We start from the raw sequence: 17,895 nt of genomic DNA, 5'->3' as shown, positions 1-17,895 counted from the left end.
CAGGAGTGTGAGGAGTGTGGTGGGAGAGGAGTGTGGAGTAGGAAAATGTGAAGCTGAAGGAGGAAGGCTGCCAGGAGGCCTAGTGAGATGGGGCCTGCCTGTGAATCTGGAGCTAGAAAGGATGAAAACTCAGTAGCTACTGGCCCCCTGAGAGAGGACCACCTGTATGGCAGGAATGGAGCATCCTAGCTGATAAGCCTGGTAGCAGCAGCCATCCCGCAAGCGGTATAGGAGAGGATCTGAGTGAATACACCTGCACCCTATGGGCGGATAGGGGAAGGAGCACTCTGGTGGGAAATCAGATTAGCCCCCCTCTAGTGATTGTACCTCATTTAAAGGAACATGAGGCAGATCCCCTGCTCAGGAAGAGAGTCTCCAGATAGCTGGGTGAAGAGGAGTTCATCTAGGGTCTGGGTTAGTACAACTGCAGCTGCTGGCTAGCACTCCAATAGAGACTGCATCAGAGAAGTGAAGCTTGTGAATAGTTCAGGAAGTTGTCTCGGTTCCCTTGGGCATCCTATACCCCCCTTACCCTATACAAATTCTAATCCCCTTAATAAAATAACAAAACAAACGCTCAAAGACTGATTTCTGTCTTTGGATGAGAGCTTGTTTGGGAAATGCTAAGTGACTGGCTGTGCAGAACTCATCAGCAATCCCTAAAGAGGTAGTGCTATATACATAAATGTTTTGTCTTTCATTTCTATTTTGAACTGAATGGGTTGTTTTACAAGGTGAAGGATTACATATTCTTTAGTAAGAACAAGGGAATTGTTTTCTGTTATTATATTAAAACACCCTATCCACTTCATCATGACCTAGACTCTCACTCTTGAATATTAGGAGACTGTCTCTCTACAGACTGCTGAACAAGTCATTCCAAGGACATTGTTCCAATAATATCTTTCTGCAAACAAAATACATTCTTGCATATGAACCTGTTATATTATATAAAGAACCTAACATTGGCATATACAGTCATGGGCAAAAATATTGGCACCCCTGCATATCTGTCAGATAATGCGCCGCTTCGCCCAAAAAATTGTTGCAATTACAAATGTTTAGGCAATCACATGTTTATTTCTTTTGTTTGTATTGATATAACACCAAAAAACAAAAAGCCACATCTGACAAATTCCACGCAAAACCCCAAAAATGAACTGGAGGCACCCTGAATTTAATATTTGGTAACACACGCCTTGAAAAAATAACTGAAATAAATTGCTTCTTGTAACCATCAATGAGTTTCTTACAACTCTCTACTGGAATTTTGGACCACTCTTCTTTCGCCAACTGCTCCAGGTCTTTCAGATTGGAAGGGTTCCTTTTCCCAACTGCTGTTTTGAGATCTCTCCACAGGTGCTCTATGGGATTGAGATCTGGACTCATTGCTAGCCAGTTCAATACTCTCCAGTGCTTTGTCTGAAGCCATTTCTGGGTGCACCCCAGAATTCTTTGATAGCCTTCAGATTTCATAATGCCATACACACGGTCAAGATATCCAGTCCCTGAAGCAGAAAAGCAACCCAAAAACATCAGTGAACCTCCACCATGTTTGACTGTAAGGACTGTATTCTTTTCTTAAAGGCCTCATTGCTTTTTATGAAAACAGTAGAATGATGGGCTTTACCAAAAAGTTGTAATTTTATTTTGTCTGTCCACAGCATATTCTCCCAAAAGGATTTTTGCTTCTGTGTCAGCAGTGGGGTCCTCCGGGGTCTCCTACAATGTTGTACACAGTGGACGCAGGAACCTTAAGATCTGTTAGTAGATACAGGTGAGTTTAATTATAAAATTACAGGAACATCACAAATTTGGAATGCAATTATTTCTTACAATTTTGAGAAGGTGGCAATAATTTTGTCCAGTCTATTTTTGGATCTTATGTGCAATGTGTCAGATTTGGACTTTTGTTTCTCCACTTTTTTGTGGCATACCAATACAAACAAAACAAATAAACATGAGAATGCTGAAACATTTGCAATTGTAACAATTTGGGCAAAGTGGTGCATTATCTGACAGAAATGCAGGGGTGCTAATATTTTTGACCATGACTATATTCACATAACATTTAATCATTAGTAATGGATATAATAATTATTTTTTTTATCAGCATACATTCGTTTTTAAACTGCTATCATCCAGACTGGCACACCAACCAAAAGTGAGGTGCAGCAGGTGGGCTATTATTTTTATACATGATTTATATAGCCAGTAATTTGTATGGAGCTTTAAACTATAAAGGGACATAGTACAGTTACATTACAGTAGAGTTAGGAGAGTCCTACTCATGTGATCTTACAATCTAATAGGGCGGGTCAAGTGGTACAAAAAATAATAACTGTGAGGGATGAGCTGATGGTAGATTTAAAAGTTCAATCGTTTGGTGGAGGGAGGATAGTCTTCTAGCCTTCTATCTGAAGAGTTTTCAGAGCTCGCCTAAAAGTGGATAGGATAGGAGATAGGTGGATAGATTGAGATAGAGAGTTCCGGAGAATGGGAGGGGCTCCAGAGAAGTTCTGCAGGTGATCCGGGGAGGAAACAAGGGAAATAGAGAGCAGGAGGTCATGGGAGGACCATAGAGGCTGCTTTAGGTGATATTTTGAGACAAAATTGGGTCCGAATTTCGAGACACAAGTTTCCTAGGTGAAGTTAGTATTTGCATTATAGATCACCCTGTGTTTTCGGGCTTCTGGGGCACTCTGAAGCTATCACTGATGACCTAGACTATGTTTAGGGCTTCAGTAAATAAACATAGTCCTACTAAAACAACAAAGGCTTAGTATTAGGCTGACCCTAAATAACTCAGTCCTGCTCCAGTTCGACAGCCTGATGCCAATGCTCAGGTGAAGGCCATACCTTTTGAGAAGTACCCGAGATGTTATAAGGAGCACTTTTTACATTGATCACAGGGATTTCCCAATTTGTTTAAAAGTTTCTGTGTGCTCTAGTTGATCCTTTTCTTTTTCAAAAGTGAAGATGGAAAGCATGTGTTTTCAATGTCTATTTGGTCAGTTAGAACAGCTGCATGGAAATATCAGTGTGACAGATGAAAGGCAGATGTCCCACTTACCATAGTGCTAAGGGACACATCTGCCTGTTTATAGTTAGATTTTATGTGTGAGCAACATGCTACAAGTTGCCAGAATCATAGCTCACACAGGGCTATGGACTCTCTTGTGCAGCACTGATTGGGCCAGCTATGTCACATGCTCCTCCATACTCAGAGGTACAGTGCATTTGCTTTAGCTCCTGGTGCCGAATAGAGAGGTGGGGGAGCAAGGAAAGGTAAGTATATGTTGGGGATAGAGGGGGGTTGCCTCAATAAACCATGCACAGATTTGCTTTGAAGTACATCTAGACATTAGAAAATGTTTAACTGATTCAAATGTTTATGGTTGAATTGAAATGTTGGAGGGCCCAACCACAACCCTGGATGATGTTTCCTGGCTATGTTTGGGGGAAAGCCGATCTGTTAAGATGGATATTTCCAGCTGATCACTGTTGTTTTCTCCCCAAGACAGCCATAATCCCCTGGGTTCCCCCCTCTTCTCCCAGTAGCAACAAACATGCAAGTGTGTCCAATGTGAGCTTCCTGCTCATAGAAAAATCTTTCATTAAACATAATTGATCAAGTTATCATCTAATGTTGTGTAGCTAGCTTTCAGTTGGCCTCAGACATCAGATAATGGTCAGATCTGCAAAAACAATCTATCTGCAAATGTATTTCAGTCCAGCTTAAGCTAAAAGTGGAACATTTTTGCATGCAGGAGGAAGGGGAGAGACACAGCTGACATGCTCTAGATCAGTGGTCTCCAAACTACAGCCCGGGGGCCGGATGCGGCCCTTTGCTTGCCCTTATCCAGCCATTGGGGCACTTTTTCTCCCACTGATACAAGACACTATTCCTCCCACTGACACCAACAAGGGGGCATACAGTATCTCACAGAAGTGAGTTCACCCCTCACATTTTTGTAAATATTTTATTATATCTTTTCATGTGACAACACTGAAGAAATGACACTTTGCTACAATGTACAGTAGTGAGTGTACAGCTTGTATAACAGTGTAAACTTGCTGTTCCCTCAAAATAACTTAACACACAGCCATTAATGTCTAAACCGCTGGGGACAGAAGTGAGTACACCCCTAAGTGAAAATGTCCAAACTGGGCCCAAAGTGTCAATGTTTTGTGTGGCCACCATTATTTTCCAACACTGCCTTAACCCTCTTGGGCATGGAGTTCACCAGATCTTCACAGGTTGCCACTGGAGTCCTCTTCCACTCCTCCATGATGACATCACGGAGCTGGTGGATGTTAGATACCTTGCGCTCCTCCACCTTCCATTTGAGGATGCCCCACAGATGCTCAATAGGCTTTAGGTCTGGAGAAATGCTTGGCCAGTCCATTGTCTTTACCTTCAGCTTCTTTAGCAAGGCAGTGATCATCTTGGAGGTGTGTTTGGGGTTGTTATCATGTTGGAATACTGCCCTGTGGCCCAGTCTCCGAAGGGAGGGGATCATGCTCTGCTTCAGTATGTCACAGTACATGTTGGCATTCATGGTTCCCTTAATGAACTGTAGCTCCCCAGTGCCGGCAGCACTCATGCAGCCCCAGACCATGGCACTCCCACCACCATGCTTGACTGTAGGCAAGACACACTTGTCTTTGTACTCCTCCCCTGGTTGCCGCCACATACATTGCATACCATCTGAACCAAATAAGTTTATCTCGGTCTCATCAGACCACAGGACATGGTTCCAGTAATCCATGTCCTTAGTCTGCTTGTCTTCAATAAACTGTTTGCGGGTTTCTTGTGCATCATCTTTAGAAGAGGCTTCCTTCTGGGAGGACAGCCATGCAGACCAATTTGATGCAGTGTGCGGCGTATGGTCTGAGCACTGACAGGCTAACCCCCCACCCCTTCAACCTCTGCAGCAATGCTGGCAGCACTCATACGTCTATTTCCCAAAGAAAACCTCTGGATATGACACTGAGCACGTGCACTCAACTCCTTTGTTTGACCATAGAGAGGCCTGTTCTGAGTGGAACCTGTCCTGTTAAACCACTGTATGGTCTTGGCCACCATGCTGCAGCTCAGTTTCAGGGTCCTGGCAATCTTCTTATAGCCTAGGCTATCTTTTTTTCAGGACCTCAGAGAGTTATTTTCCGTGAAGTGCCATGTTGAATTTCCAGTGTCCGGTATGAGAGAGTGAGAGCGATGATACCAAATTTAACACACCTGCTCCCCATTCACACCTGAGACCTTGTAACACTAATGAGTCACATGACACCGGGGAAGGAAAATGGCTAATTGGGCCCAATTTGGACATTTTCACTTAGGGGTGTACTCACTTTTGTTGCCAGCAGTTTAGACATTAATGGCTGTGTGTTGAGTTATTTTGAGAGGGCAACAAATTGTTATACAAGCTGTACACTCACTACGTTACATTGTAGCAAAGTGTCATTTCTTCAGTGTTGTCACATGAAAAGATATAATAAAATATTTACAAAACTGTGAGGGGTGTACTCACTTCTGTGAGATACTGTAATTTCTGCTACTGACAACAACAGTCACTATTCCTCTCACTGAAATAAACCATGGGGCACTATTTTCCCCACTAACACCAACAACGGGGCACTATTTCTCCAACTTACACCAAGAATATGGCTCTATTCCTCCCCTAATGCCAAAGATGCATTGTTTACTCCCAATGACGCAGGAGAATTTCTACTGCCAATGGCCACAGTCCAGCCCCCCTAAAGTCTGAAAGCCAGTAAACTGGCCCTTTGTTTAGAAAGTTTGGAGACCCCTGCTCTAGATAGTCGTGGCGCCAATTGAGCACAGGAAATACAATCACGGTCAGACTGGGCTTTTTAACTTGTCCAATTGCTTTGCCTGAGACCCCCTGAAGCTGACTATAGACAAGCAATTTTCCTCCAGTCTTATAAAAAATGTAATGATCTGGGAACATCTTTATTCAATAGACCACCTCATTTATATAGTACAGAGTAGTCAAAATGAGAATTGACTATGGTGCCATGGGCAATATATAATTGAAAAAGACAAATGTCACATGGTAACTGTATTCCTATGCTTGGATTCCTTCAATCACTAATAGAAAACAGTTGGCAGTACAAGCAACAAAGAGGAATTCTGACTTGACACTCAGCATGAAAACAAACCCAAGAAAGAACTCCTGGACTATGCTAGGCATCTCTTTGGAAGCCTATACTGTGTATGCAGTCAGGGTCACATTAACAATAAAGGCAAAAAGGGCAACTGCCCTGGGTCCAGTAGTCTATGGTGAGCAGATAACCCCAGGTTAAGAAGTTTCTCTAACTATGTCCCAGTTTAAAAAATACATTCCCCTCCCTCCTCCCTGGCTTGTCAATATTATTATTATTATACAGTATTTATATAGCGCTGAAAGGTTTGCTCAGCGCTGTACATTATAGTGGGGGACAGAACATGAGACAATATAGTAACAATGCAATACACAAGGGATTCAAGGGCCCTGCTCCTTGGAGCTTACAATCTAGGAGGGAGGGGATAGTGGTACAGGAGGAAGTGGCTGTGGGGATGGAGTGGTGGGAGGAGTGGAGGAGATTGGCTGTTAGGTGAGGGCAGGGTAGGCTTCCCTGAAGAGATGGGTTTTCAGGGTGCGCCTAAACGCGAGGAGGGTAGGTGACAGTCTGATGGATTGGGGTAGTGAGTTCCAGAGGATAGGGGAAGTCCTAGAGAAGTCCTGCAGTCAGGCGTGGGAGGTGGAGACCAGGGAGCTAGAAAGTAGGAGATCTTGTGAGGAGCGAAGATTACGGGTAGGGTGGTATTTGGGTATCAGGTCGGTGAGGTAGTTTGGGGCAGCGTTGTGAATGACTTTGTATGTCAGTATTAGTAGTTTGAATTTAATGCGTTGGGCAATCGGGAGCCAGTGGAGGGAATGACAGAGGGGGGTGGCAGAAGTGGAGCAGTTGGTAAGGTGGATGAGTCTGGCTGCTGACTTCAGGATAGACTGAAGAGGGGATAGTCTGTGATGAGCTAAGCCGGTGAGGAGGGAGTTGCAGTAGTCGAGTCGTGAGATAATGGAGTGAATGAGTTGTTTAGTAGTGTCTGGGGTTAGGAACGAACGTATTTTGGAGATGTTGCAGAGGTGGAGCCTGCATGAGTTTGCCAACGATATGTCATAGTTCTGCCCTGTCTCTGCCAAGGATCACAGTTGCAAAAGGAGTAAGAGGTGCAATGCTGTATGGGAGTACTGCTGCACTGTTGTGACAAGACACGGTGCACTGAATACACACAAATGTGGTCTGCAGAGCTGATTTCTCTTTAGAATGGATAGCCTCATCCATATGTAACATTGCTAAGGCCAGATGGCATCATAATTCCCTAACAGAAGTCTTGATCAAGAGCTGTCGGTGTCAGTGTACTGGGAATGCACAGTGAGCATGATCTTAGCACACAACTCATGCTACCAAGGACACAAATGTGTGTCGGGGGGAAGCTCTAGCTGCAGTTAGAAGCTCACAATTTGGACAGTACAAGGGCAGCACAGTGGCTAAATGGTTAGCACTTCCGCCTGGCAGCACTAGGGTTGTTGGTTTGAATCCCAACCATGGCACCACCTTTCTGGAGTTTGCATATTCTCCCTGTGCCTGTGTGGGTTTCCTCTGGGTACTCCGGTTTCCTCCCACACTCCAAAGACATGCTGGTAGGTTAATTGGATCCTGTCTAAATTGGCCCTAGTATGTGTATGTATGAATGTGAGTTAGGGACCTTAGATTGTACACCCCTTGAGGGTTAGGGACTGATGTGAATGTACAATGTATATGTAAAGTGCTGCGTAAATTGATGGCGCTATATAGGTATCTGTAATAATAAATAGGTAGAGAGGGGAGGAAAAGTGCTGTTCCTGTGCCTGATGTCAGTGTGGTCAGATCCCCCTACCTAACTCTCTAGTACACCAGGCTGTACTCATTAATTCTTGTATACCTTTTATTCCCTGTCCAAAGCTCTGATCTCTTTTTCAATCAATTCAGAAACAGCATCTGTTCTGTCTCTCCAATCTAAGCATTAATAGTGTGATCTCTGTAACTTACAATTGTGATGAGATAGCGATACCTTCAACCTCAGTTGGATACCACAGTCAGTGACTCATTCGATAAGACATCTTGTAGATCTTGTGAGGTTTATTCCATAAACTGAAAGAATCTTACAATGAACATTCGATAGGTCAAAAGATCATAATGTTTCCTGCTCCATGACATGAGGCTAGAGCTACAATGCATTTCTGGGAAAGGGGGAGGGCTATCTATACAGCATTAACTAAACCAAAGGAAAGGGAGGAGCAGAAACAAAATATAGAAACACTTAAAGGTATATGACAGTCAATATGACAGTCATGTGAAACATGACAGCATCACTTTCCTTTAATTAGAATAAATAAATAAATGAGTGTTAGAACTGTCCTCATAAACAGTGCTTAGTATTGCAAAATTAAATAAACAAATATTGCCTAAAGAATATATAATATATAACAAAAATCATGACAAAACTTAAAATTAAAAAAATTTTAATTAAAATTGAAACTTCCACCAAAGTGCACAAATGTGAAAAAAGTTCAGTTCATTTTAATTATTTCAGTATTTCCTTAAGATGATACCATCCACCATCATAGTGATTTTGCTGTGATTAACACCCCATCAGAATGTGCACTCACCAGATGCTGGTGATTAACCATCAGTGGAAAATCAACCTCCTTGATGTTAAATGATTGGAATCAGATCAGGAATACAAGAGACCAAGAAGCCCTTTACCTCCAATAGATATTGATCAATCTGCCTCCAGTTTCATCATCATCAGACTAGATAATAAGTGATTGTATGGGTATAAGCTTTACAAAACATTCCAACTAGCTGTTTAGATAGCAAGTGACAATCTCACCACATGGCTGTGTATAAGGAATCCGGCAGCAGTGGTAATGTGATCTCACCTAGTGATCTCGGCGTGTGGGCTGATGTCACAGATGGTCACGCTTTGACGCGTTTCGTCTTTCCGACTTCCTCTGAGGGTGTCTATTCCTATAATTCATTTTTAATGTAGTGGTTTTAAAAAAATGCCTAAATTAATATAAAATGTTAAATGATATTAATGTAATGCATTTTAATTGCTATATGTATGTGGAGAATGCAGTTCCTTCCTTGTCTCTATGTAGCCAGGTGCTGGCTATATCATTATGCCATTCAGAGACATTTACAGGTGAGATTATGGTTAATTCTTTTTTCCCTTAGTGCCTAGTATTGGGACTGCTACATTGCTTCCTATTAGCAGAGGGGATCCAGTTCTTCTGACAGCAGAGTATCTTGGGACCTGTAGTCCTATAGCCAATACATACTGTAAATCTGAGTCCTGATTGAACTACAACTACCAGAGAGTCAGGGAACCAGGATTCAGAGCTGAACACAGGGGGAATGCCATTCTTCTCCAGAGACAGAACACTGGCTTCTACTGTGGGACTCTGCATACCAGTTTAGCACAGTGGTGATGCTAATCACCAAACCAGACCTGCTGATCACTGCTGCAGTGCTTTAGAGCAGGGATGTCAAATTGGCAGCAAAGTTCCACCATGACTCTGTCTTTTGGAGTTATGCTTGTAACTGTCAGTCTTGCAATGCCTCATGGGACTTGTAGTGTGGCATCAGCTGAAGGGCCACCAGTTTGACACTTCTGCTTTAGATGCTCCAGAAAATATACCTGCAAAAAAATGCATTTATTACTTTTTTTCAAAAAGGTGAACTTATAAACTTTAAACTTCATTGGCTTTAGAAAAAGCTTCCTCTGTGCTTTAATTTTTTGTTTCTAGTTTTTTGCTTTCCTTGACTTCATGGCTAGAATCCATCAATGGCCACCCCTGTGTCCAATGAGAATTTGCCTTTACTGATCTCTGAGGCAATCTTACTGGACAGTGGATTGGCATTTTCAGCAGCTTGTTTAATCACTTACTGAGTGTGCTGCTTCTTTATCTTTATTCCTTGCCTATGTTCCAGATCAGGCTAGAGCTATGGCCACTGCCCCCGGTTTTGTGTTTTAGGGTGTTTCCATTCTCTTGCAACATCCTTTAGAGCCACACTTGCATGCAAGGACTAGAGTTCTGTCTCTCTACACTGTTCACATCAACAGAAACTCACGGTCCTATAGCCTAGGATGGTAAGGCACTCCCCTGCTCCTCCTTCTGTTTGCTTCTCCAAACTAACAGACTGGCTGAAGACTGCATTGTGAAGACTGGAAGTTCAGGCAAGCAGCACTGAGAGAGTAGGAACTAGCTGCATTGCAAGTAAGTTGTAAACTGCAAGTGCTGGGGTAATCGTTTCAAGAAATAGTTTACTGGGTAATGTTTATTTTATTGTGCTCATTGTGTGAAGCCAAAAAATGCTGAGGGTTTAACACTACTTTTATTAGATATGAGCATAGAAGAGGCTTTTTTGGATAACAGAGAAAATAGCAGGCATCTTTGGATGTTTGGCAGGACTTCAGATTTGTGGAAAATGGAATACAGAATAACCGTCTTCTATTCAGAAACAAAGAAGCTGTGCTCAACTATGGCACCACTTCATAAGTCTTTGGTTTTTATTATGCTTGTAATGTACAAACCATTTATAGACATGCTCATATGGTTAACATTTTAGTATTTTGCATTTAGCATTAGGCAAAACAGCAGTAACATGTGTTCAAAACATTTGTAATACATGACAGTAGGGTAGATTTACTAAAACTGGTGCACTCAGAATCTGGTGCAGCTCGGCATAGTAGCCAATCAGCTTATAATTTCAGTTTATTCATTTAAGCTTTGGCAAAACAATCTGGAAGCTGATTGGATTCTTTGCAGAGTTGCACCAGATTTTGCACTCTCCAGTTTTGGTAAATAGCCCTCAGTGAATTCCTTTAGGCCTCTTTCACACGATCGGTCTGATCAGGTCCACTTGTCAGTTTGTCAGGCTGACCCAACCAGACCCTCCATTCACCTCCTTGGAGCCTTGGGTGTAATCCAACTTGTGTAAGTTTACACCTGCCTACCTCCAATCTGATCCAATCAGAAAAATAAAAATAAAAGAAGAAGGGGTTCTGTTCTCCTCCATCTAGGCAGGTCAGATCAGAGGGCAGTTGGGTGTAAACGTACAGCAGGCCCGTTTACATCCGACCTCCCATAGAGCAGAGAAGGCTCTGTACATGTCCATTCTGCATAAACAGAGAGGACACGGATCTTTCATCTGCCCGCTTTGCTCTGAGGGGATCAGCGAACAGATTCACCGCTGAGCAAAGCAAATTCCATCACGTGTGAAAGGGTCCTTATCCCATTTGGAGTCCCAAAATGTCATTTGGACTACTTCACCAATTTGTGGGATTCCCCAAAGACTGGTTTAGGAATCATTGCTCTTCATGCCAATTATATCTCAGAAGGGTACAAATTCCTTTTTTAACATAAATATGGTAACTGGACTACACCCTGAATTCCAAATACACAACATAACTGCATACTGCTACAGAATAGGTGAAAATACCACCAATGGGCCTAGAAATCAAATAATGTAGAAAAGTTTTCATTATTTCATTATTTTCTTTTTTTTTTCCTTAGTCTTGATGTCCTTTTCCATTCTGCTCCTTTGTTCATCTTCCAATTAGGTGCTTATGATATATTCACTCAGATGGGACACAAGTGAAGAGTATGTTGTCTGACCACTTCAAATTAAAAAAGGATACTTGAACACAGATGCACACATGCATACTACTGTAAATACATATATATATACAGTATATACTATGTATACATAAAAAGTGTAAGGATGGAGGCAGGGAGATGAAAAACACAAAGAAAATATTTACATCTTATTTTTCTTCAGTTCGTATGATGAAAACTGACTGCTAATTAGTTTTTGCAGGTTAAGCCCAACTCCAGGTTTCATTTCACTTTAAATACTTTATTTGGGCCAAGCTGGCCCAAATTACTTATTTCCATTTCAAAGAAATGCACCCGCAGTCAGTGCTGTATAAACTGTGTATAGCATCAGCTACATACAGTGCCCAGATCTGTGTTTCGGCAGTGGTCTGGTGACTTCCCGTCTCAATCTGGAAACAAAATTGAGTTGGGCTGAGCACTGATCAGAAATACAAGGCTTCCTTTGATAGGCTAGGATGGAGATTGTGACTTTATCTGCTAGCTTTTCCACCTCAGCCAATCACGGGAAGCCTTGCATTTATTCATAAAATACAAAGCTTTCTGTGAATGGCTGAGCATTGCTCAGTCTGGCTTGATTTTGTTCCAGGAGCAGGATGGGAAGTCCCCAAACCTGCTGTCAGAACACAGAGCTGATGCCATTTAAAATTTATACAGTAATGACAGTAAAATAAGAATAGTTTGTGCTTGTATGATTTCTTAAATATCGCTTCTACACATGCATATACATATACAGTACATAAGAACATGCTTATGTACATTGAATAAACATAAATGTGGGGGTGGGGCAGGGGTAGTGCCAGAGGAATGCCTGCTGGTACATGGGCAAAAGAAACCGTTTCCCCAGCCACAACACTTCAAGCAGCCTGTATCATGTGCAAGAGTTCTGTAGTCTTCCTATAATGCAAACAGCACAGATATTTTAATTGGCATTCAGGCCCATTGGATTTAAAATGCTCATAAAGCCATTTTTAGATACAGTAAAGAAGAGTTAAAACTCTTACCAGTTTATTTTTTGTTGTCTCTGTACCATTGGGGAAATTTCCCTTCACTTCCTGTCCCAGAGATGCAACAAGAAGTTAAAGGAAATCTCCAAGGCTACGTTCACACTAGCCTTGTGTGCAGGCGGCAGAGAGGCATTTGGGAAGCGTTTTTACCGCTTCCCAAACGCCTCTGCCAATTCTGCACATTACAGCACATGGTGCTGTTCTAACGGGAGCATTTGCGTCGCGTCGCGTTGCATCGCGGCAAAACGGACGCCTCTGGACGAGTCAGGAGGCTTTGAAGCCTCCTATTCTCGTCTATGGTGCCGCTCCGCAAACGCCCGGCCGGCGTTTGCGGTGCGGTTGCGACGCGGTTGCGGGGCGTTTGTGGAGCGGTAACACCACTCAAACTGCATTATAGGCGTTTGTGGGGCGTTATTAACGCTCGGAAAACGCCTAGCAACCGCCGCTAAACCGCGCATGCGGCGTTTGCGGAGCGTTTGCCGAGCGTTAAAAAACGCTCCGCAAACGCCGGACCAACGCTTGCCAAACGCTATTGGGGCGTTTGGCAAGTGTTGGCAAAACAGCCTAGTGTGAACAAGCCCCAAGAGTGAAGGGATTATCCCTCTTTAGAGAGTTGGTGTGCCCACTTGAAGATTTCCCCTTACCTTTTGTTCTAGATACAGCTCTAAATGTGTACATCATGAAAAAAAGTAGACATTCCTCTGCATAGTACATAAAAAGGTGTTCTTGGTAAAGATAAATATGACATCTTGTGTTATGATACATTTACAAACACAGTAAACTCCATATGCAAAAGAAGATATGCCTATCTTATCTTTCTCAGGCACCGTCATTTGACCAAGTTGGATTTTTTTTTCAGCCAATGGCTACTTGGCCAACTTCACTCAAAACCCACTCCCACCAACCTGGAACCCAACCTGCCAGCTGATAACTTTTCCTTACCTGGTGAAGTCTGTTATATTCATCTGATTTCCCCCTCCAGGTGCCTCGCTAATGTAATTTCTGCCTGTGGGGACCACTGTTCCAGTGTAAACCCTCTCTGGACAGTCCCTTTCACTCCCCTCGGTCCAACATTAAATATCTTCTGGATCCTAAAAAGACCCTACCACTGACCAGTCAATTAACATTTTCTCCATCACTCAATCAGTGATGTGGAAACCCAGAAGAAGGGCCTACCATATAGTAAACAGTAAGGATAAGGTCCTGGTGCTGGATGATTACGTGACTGCGTCTTCAGGTGAGTGACAACAGGGATTTGGAGAGTTTTTTTTATTAACCCAATGATCTGAAGGGAGGACTGGGGTTACATTTATCCTGGAGTTGGGCTTTAAGGTTGGTGTCATGGATATCTGACATTTTTCCTCTATTGTATGAACATGTCCACTCGGGTGATACCCAAGCATGTTGATTTAGGCCACAATTGCTTAAATGTATCATCCTCCATCCCAGCTGCCATCTATGCTTAGCTTTTGTGTAGGTGTCCATCTTTTTTGAAAGTATGTTGGCAGGTAAAATGTTTTTTATATCAGATATTTATAGATTTTTACTGCCTGGTTATCAAAGAACCATTTGGCCTGTTGGATGTCATCTTGGAGTGTCCATTTATTTCACTGTACAATAGATTTTGGTTTGTAAGATCCTCTATAGGCAGGGGCTAAAATGAAATCTTCAGAGTCTTCGGCAAAGTTATTCAAAATATGATGGCACTGTGTTGGTCAGTCCATTCAAAACATATATTTCAGTGTATGGAAGTTGCTGGAGAGTTGAATCACCAGTGATTTCCTATATACAGTACTTTCTATGTACTTCTGGGATGTGGTATTCTGCATTTGAGTCCCTGTGTCTTCACATCTTGCCTTCCTCTGGATCAACTGTGGGTATAGAATTGTGTATATGGAGGTTTTCTGTTTGGTTGAACTAGATGAACTTGGATCTTTTTTCAACCTGACAAACTATGTAACATCTGTTGTGGGTATTATGAGTAGCTCCCGCTCTCCATGTTGAATTACTTATTTATTTTACTGTATGTAATAGAAAACGCAATAGGAGGAGCTGGTACATGGGGAGGTGGGCTGGAACACTCAAACAACTGAGCAGAAACAGGGAGACCTTGTCATGGAGTATTCCAAACATATAGGAAGTGTGGGTCTATCTTTCCACACCAGGTTTCACAAAATGAAAACACAATAAATACAAACAAATATATAAATTAGTAATAGATAACATATATAAATTATACATATGTATAAACATGCCTTAAAATGTTGTGAAAACACACAGGAGGGTGCAAACACCTAGCACATTATGGAAAACCACTATATTAAAGTGGTATTAAAGTCATTTTTTAAAATGTTATCTACAGGTAAGCTTATAATAAAGCTTACCTGTAGGTAAAATGAATATCTCCTAAAGTGCACTGTTTAGGAGATATTCTCTCTTTCCTAAAGCCAGCGCATGCATTCTGAAGAAATGGTATACCTGTGCCGTTCCTTCAGAGCTGTGTGCCGTGGCCTGGTACTCCCGTGCGCATGCGCAGGAGTGAGATCATCGTGGCCCAGCCTGTCAGACAGCCAGAGATCACAATCCTGGAAGAAGGACCGGGTGAAGATGGAAGCCTCTGCAACGATGACAGCGCTCCGCTGGAGGGCTTTGTTTTAAGGTAAGTTTTACATAATGTGCTAGTATGCAGTGCATACTAGCACATTATGACATTACCTTGCAGAGGACTGTTTTTTTTCCTTTCTTTTTTGTGGTTTACTACCGCTTTTGCAAACATAAGCTAAAGACATATTCACAAAATGTGAATTAGAACAAGCATTATAAATCTCAAATCCAGCTGTGGGGCGATGTCATCTGACCCAAACATGTAGGTTAGTAGGCTACCATGTTTCGAGGGATGCACCTCCTTCCTCGGAGCCTAAACCCTTGTACATGCATGCATTAAAATGTAGCTAATATTCATGCACAGCAGAGATGCCCCTTTGTGTTACATTATCTGTCGATAAAATCTCTAGGAACTAGATAATGATTTACTAAAGGCAAATAGCCAGTCCACTTTGCAAGGTATTGTTCTCCAGAGTTTAGTGAGTGTGGTCCAGTTTCATTTAGCAATGAATATCCAGTCACATGCAAGGAAATTTTTAAAAAATGGTGTATTTGCTTGCACATGATTGAATGATGTAAGTCAGCAGAACTTTACCTCATTCATTGCTCTGGGGGAAAATTCCCTTGCAAAGTGAACAGCCGATTTTCCCTTTAGTAGATCAACCCACTATGTTATATCACAGCAATGTAATTTTTAATTGAGCTGGCTCAACCTTTGTCTTGACCACAATATGGCTGATTCTATTATCTGTATTGGTAAGTTACAATTTATCTATATTTCATCTGGAACTCGGGATATATTTCTTATGTAATGTTCCTAGTTATTTCATTCCCAGTAGCTGCCTTCGCATACTGTCTGATCCAAGTCATTTCCCAGACAACTATTTGACTGTCTTATATCATCTGGTAAAGAGAACATCTGTACAGTTGATTTTAGATTAAAGCTACTGTATATAAAGACTGCCTTTGTAAAAGGAAATCAAAGAAACACTGCTCTTTTTCACAGATTTGCCTGTCCAGAAGGATGAATTACTGATAGAGATACTGCAGAGATTGAAGTGAAGGACCTGCAAGTAATGGAGTTTAGCTGCAGGGATCAGAACAGCTTTTGAAGATGTTTAAATGTGCTTCGTGGATCTGCCTAGAACTTTTCCTTTTGTTTTTTATGAACTGCCTCCAAATAATACCAGGATTACCTAGTGCCCCGGACTACCTACAGCGTGGTTGGCAGAGACTGTTAGAGGAAGGGGAAAGCTGCTCAGACTGTAAACTGGAAGAATGTCCTAAACCCAGGGGATGCCTTGCTGGGGTGGTAAGGGACACTTGTGACTGCTGTTTGGAATGTGCCAACTTGGAAGGGCAGATATGTGATCTCGATAACACCAACCACTTCTATGGGAAGTGTGGAGATAATCTAGAATGCCAGCTGGACATGGGAGACCTGAGACATGGAGAGGTGCCTGAACCTCAGTGTGTCTGCTTATCTAACACAGCTGTTTGTGGATCTGATGGCAAGACCTATCCCCAGCTGTGCAAATTCCAGGAGATGTCCAATGCTCAGCCAGGGAGAAATTTGACTGTTGTACATGAGGGGCCATGTGAATCAGGTATAGTAAACACAATCATGATTTGTTTACCATAGAAATACAATTGCCTGCTGAAATGCAAGTATCAGTTTCTCAATTTGTTCAGAAATACTGAACCTGAAACTGAGCAGGGAGAGAAAACATTTACCTAGAAAGCTAAGCAAGACCATTCTTTAGGAATCAGGTCCACACCTTTCTAAATAAATCAGGCTTGCTTATGTGACTTTAAATAAATCAAAGCAGACCCTTCTCCTCTTTAAAGATTTACCATCATTATTATCTCTCTCCCTGCAATTACACAATTTATTTTCATTGAATAGCAGTTTTCTGGGGGATCCTTACCTAGATAAAAATTAAGTTCCCCCTTTCTGAAGCCTCCTGAGATGCTGATCTCAAGCACACCAGGAAGCTTCTTTGAATCTCTACTACACTGTGCATTTTCCTGTCAATTTCTTGACCACACTGCGCATGGGCATGTCATCAAGGGCCAGCTGCAAGCAGGATCAGACAGCTTGCCCCTGATGACATCAGAAGAGAAGATGGCTCATGGCTTGCCATGCTTTGACAAAATGGTGGCTAAGGCCAATGTGATTAACAGTCCCTAAGCAAACGACAAGGTCACCAACATTAGTGGGATGCTGCGGCTTAGACCCTGCCCACAGACCAGATGCCCTACAACCATACAGAGAGAATTAGGATCATGTGTCCACTGCAAATAAGCAAAAAAAATATTTATCAACATTTTAATTAGTAAACATTGCATGCATTATTTGTGCTCAATGAATTACTTGTTATGGCTTTACATACACTATATGGTCACTTGCCCCCTAGCCACCCACCCAAAGCCTAACATGGCAACCAGAAGGGATCATATACAGGCTCAATTTACCTTGGCTTGCTGGGTTTAACAGGCACAACTACCTGTCAGACTTGCCCATTGAAATCAATAAGACAACACCACAACTG

At 42.2% G+C, this 17,895-nt stretch overlaps 1 protein-coding gene across 2 annotated transcripts in view; it reads left to right on the top strand.

The window, feature by feature from the left end:
* The window catches only part of KAZALD1 (Kazal type serine peptidase inhibitor domain 1), a 49,980-nt gene that overhangs the window by 13,087 nt on the left and 18,998 nt on the right, over positions 1–17,895 (top strand). Inside the window, exons 2-3 of one of the 2 annotated variants that reach the window (XM_089683287.1) lie at positions 1,665–1,777; positions 16,350–16,950. In XM_089683287.1, the coding sequence (XP_089539413.1) occupies positions 16,458–16,950 (493 nt within the window). In that variant the 5' untranslated portion in view covers positions 1,665–1,777; positions 16,350–16,457. The remainder of the gene's footprint in view (positions 1–1,664; positions 1,778–16,349; positions 16,951–17,895) is intronic. The other variant, XM_089683286.1, reaches the window with a different exon arrangement.

The sequence above is a fragment of the Staurois parvus genome, unplaced genomic scaffold, assembly GCF_062004578.1.
Source record: "Staurois parvus isolate SC_StPar_1 unplaced genomic scaffold, SC_StPar_1.0 ptg000303l, whole genome shotgun sequence".
In the NCBI taxonomy this organism is placed as follows: Eukaryota; Metazoa; Chordata; class Amphibia; order Anura; family Ranidae; genus Staurois; species Staurois parvus.
This window is presented reverse-complemented; position numbering and strand designations above follow the sequence as displayed.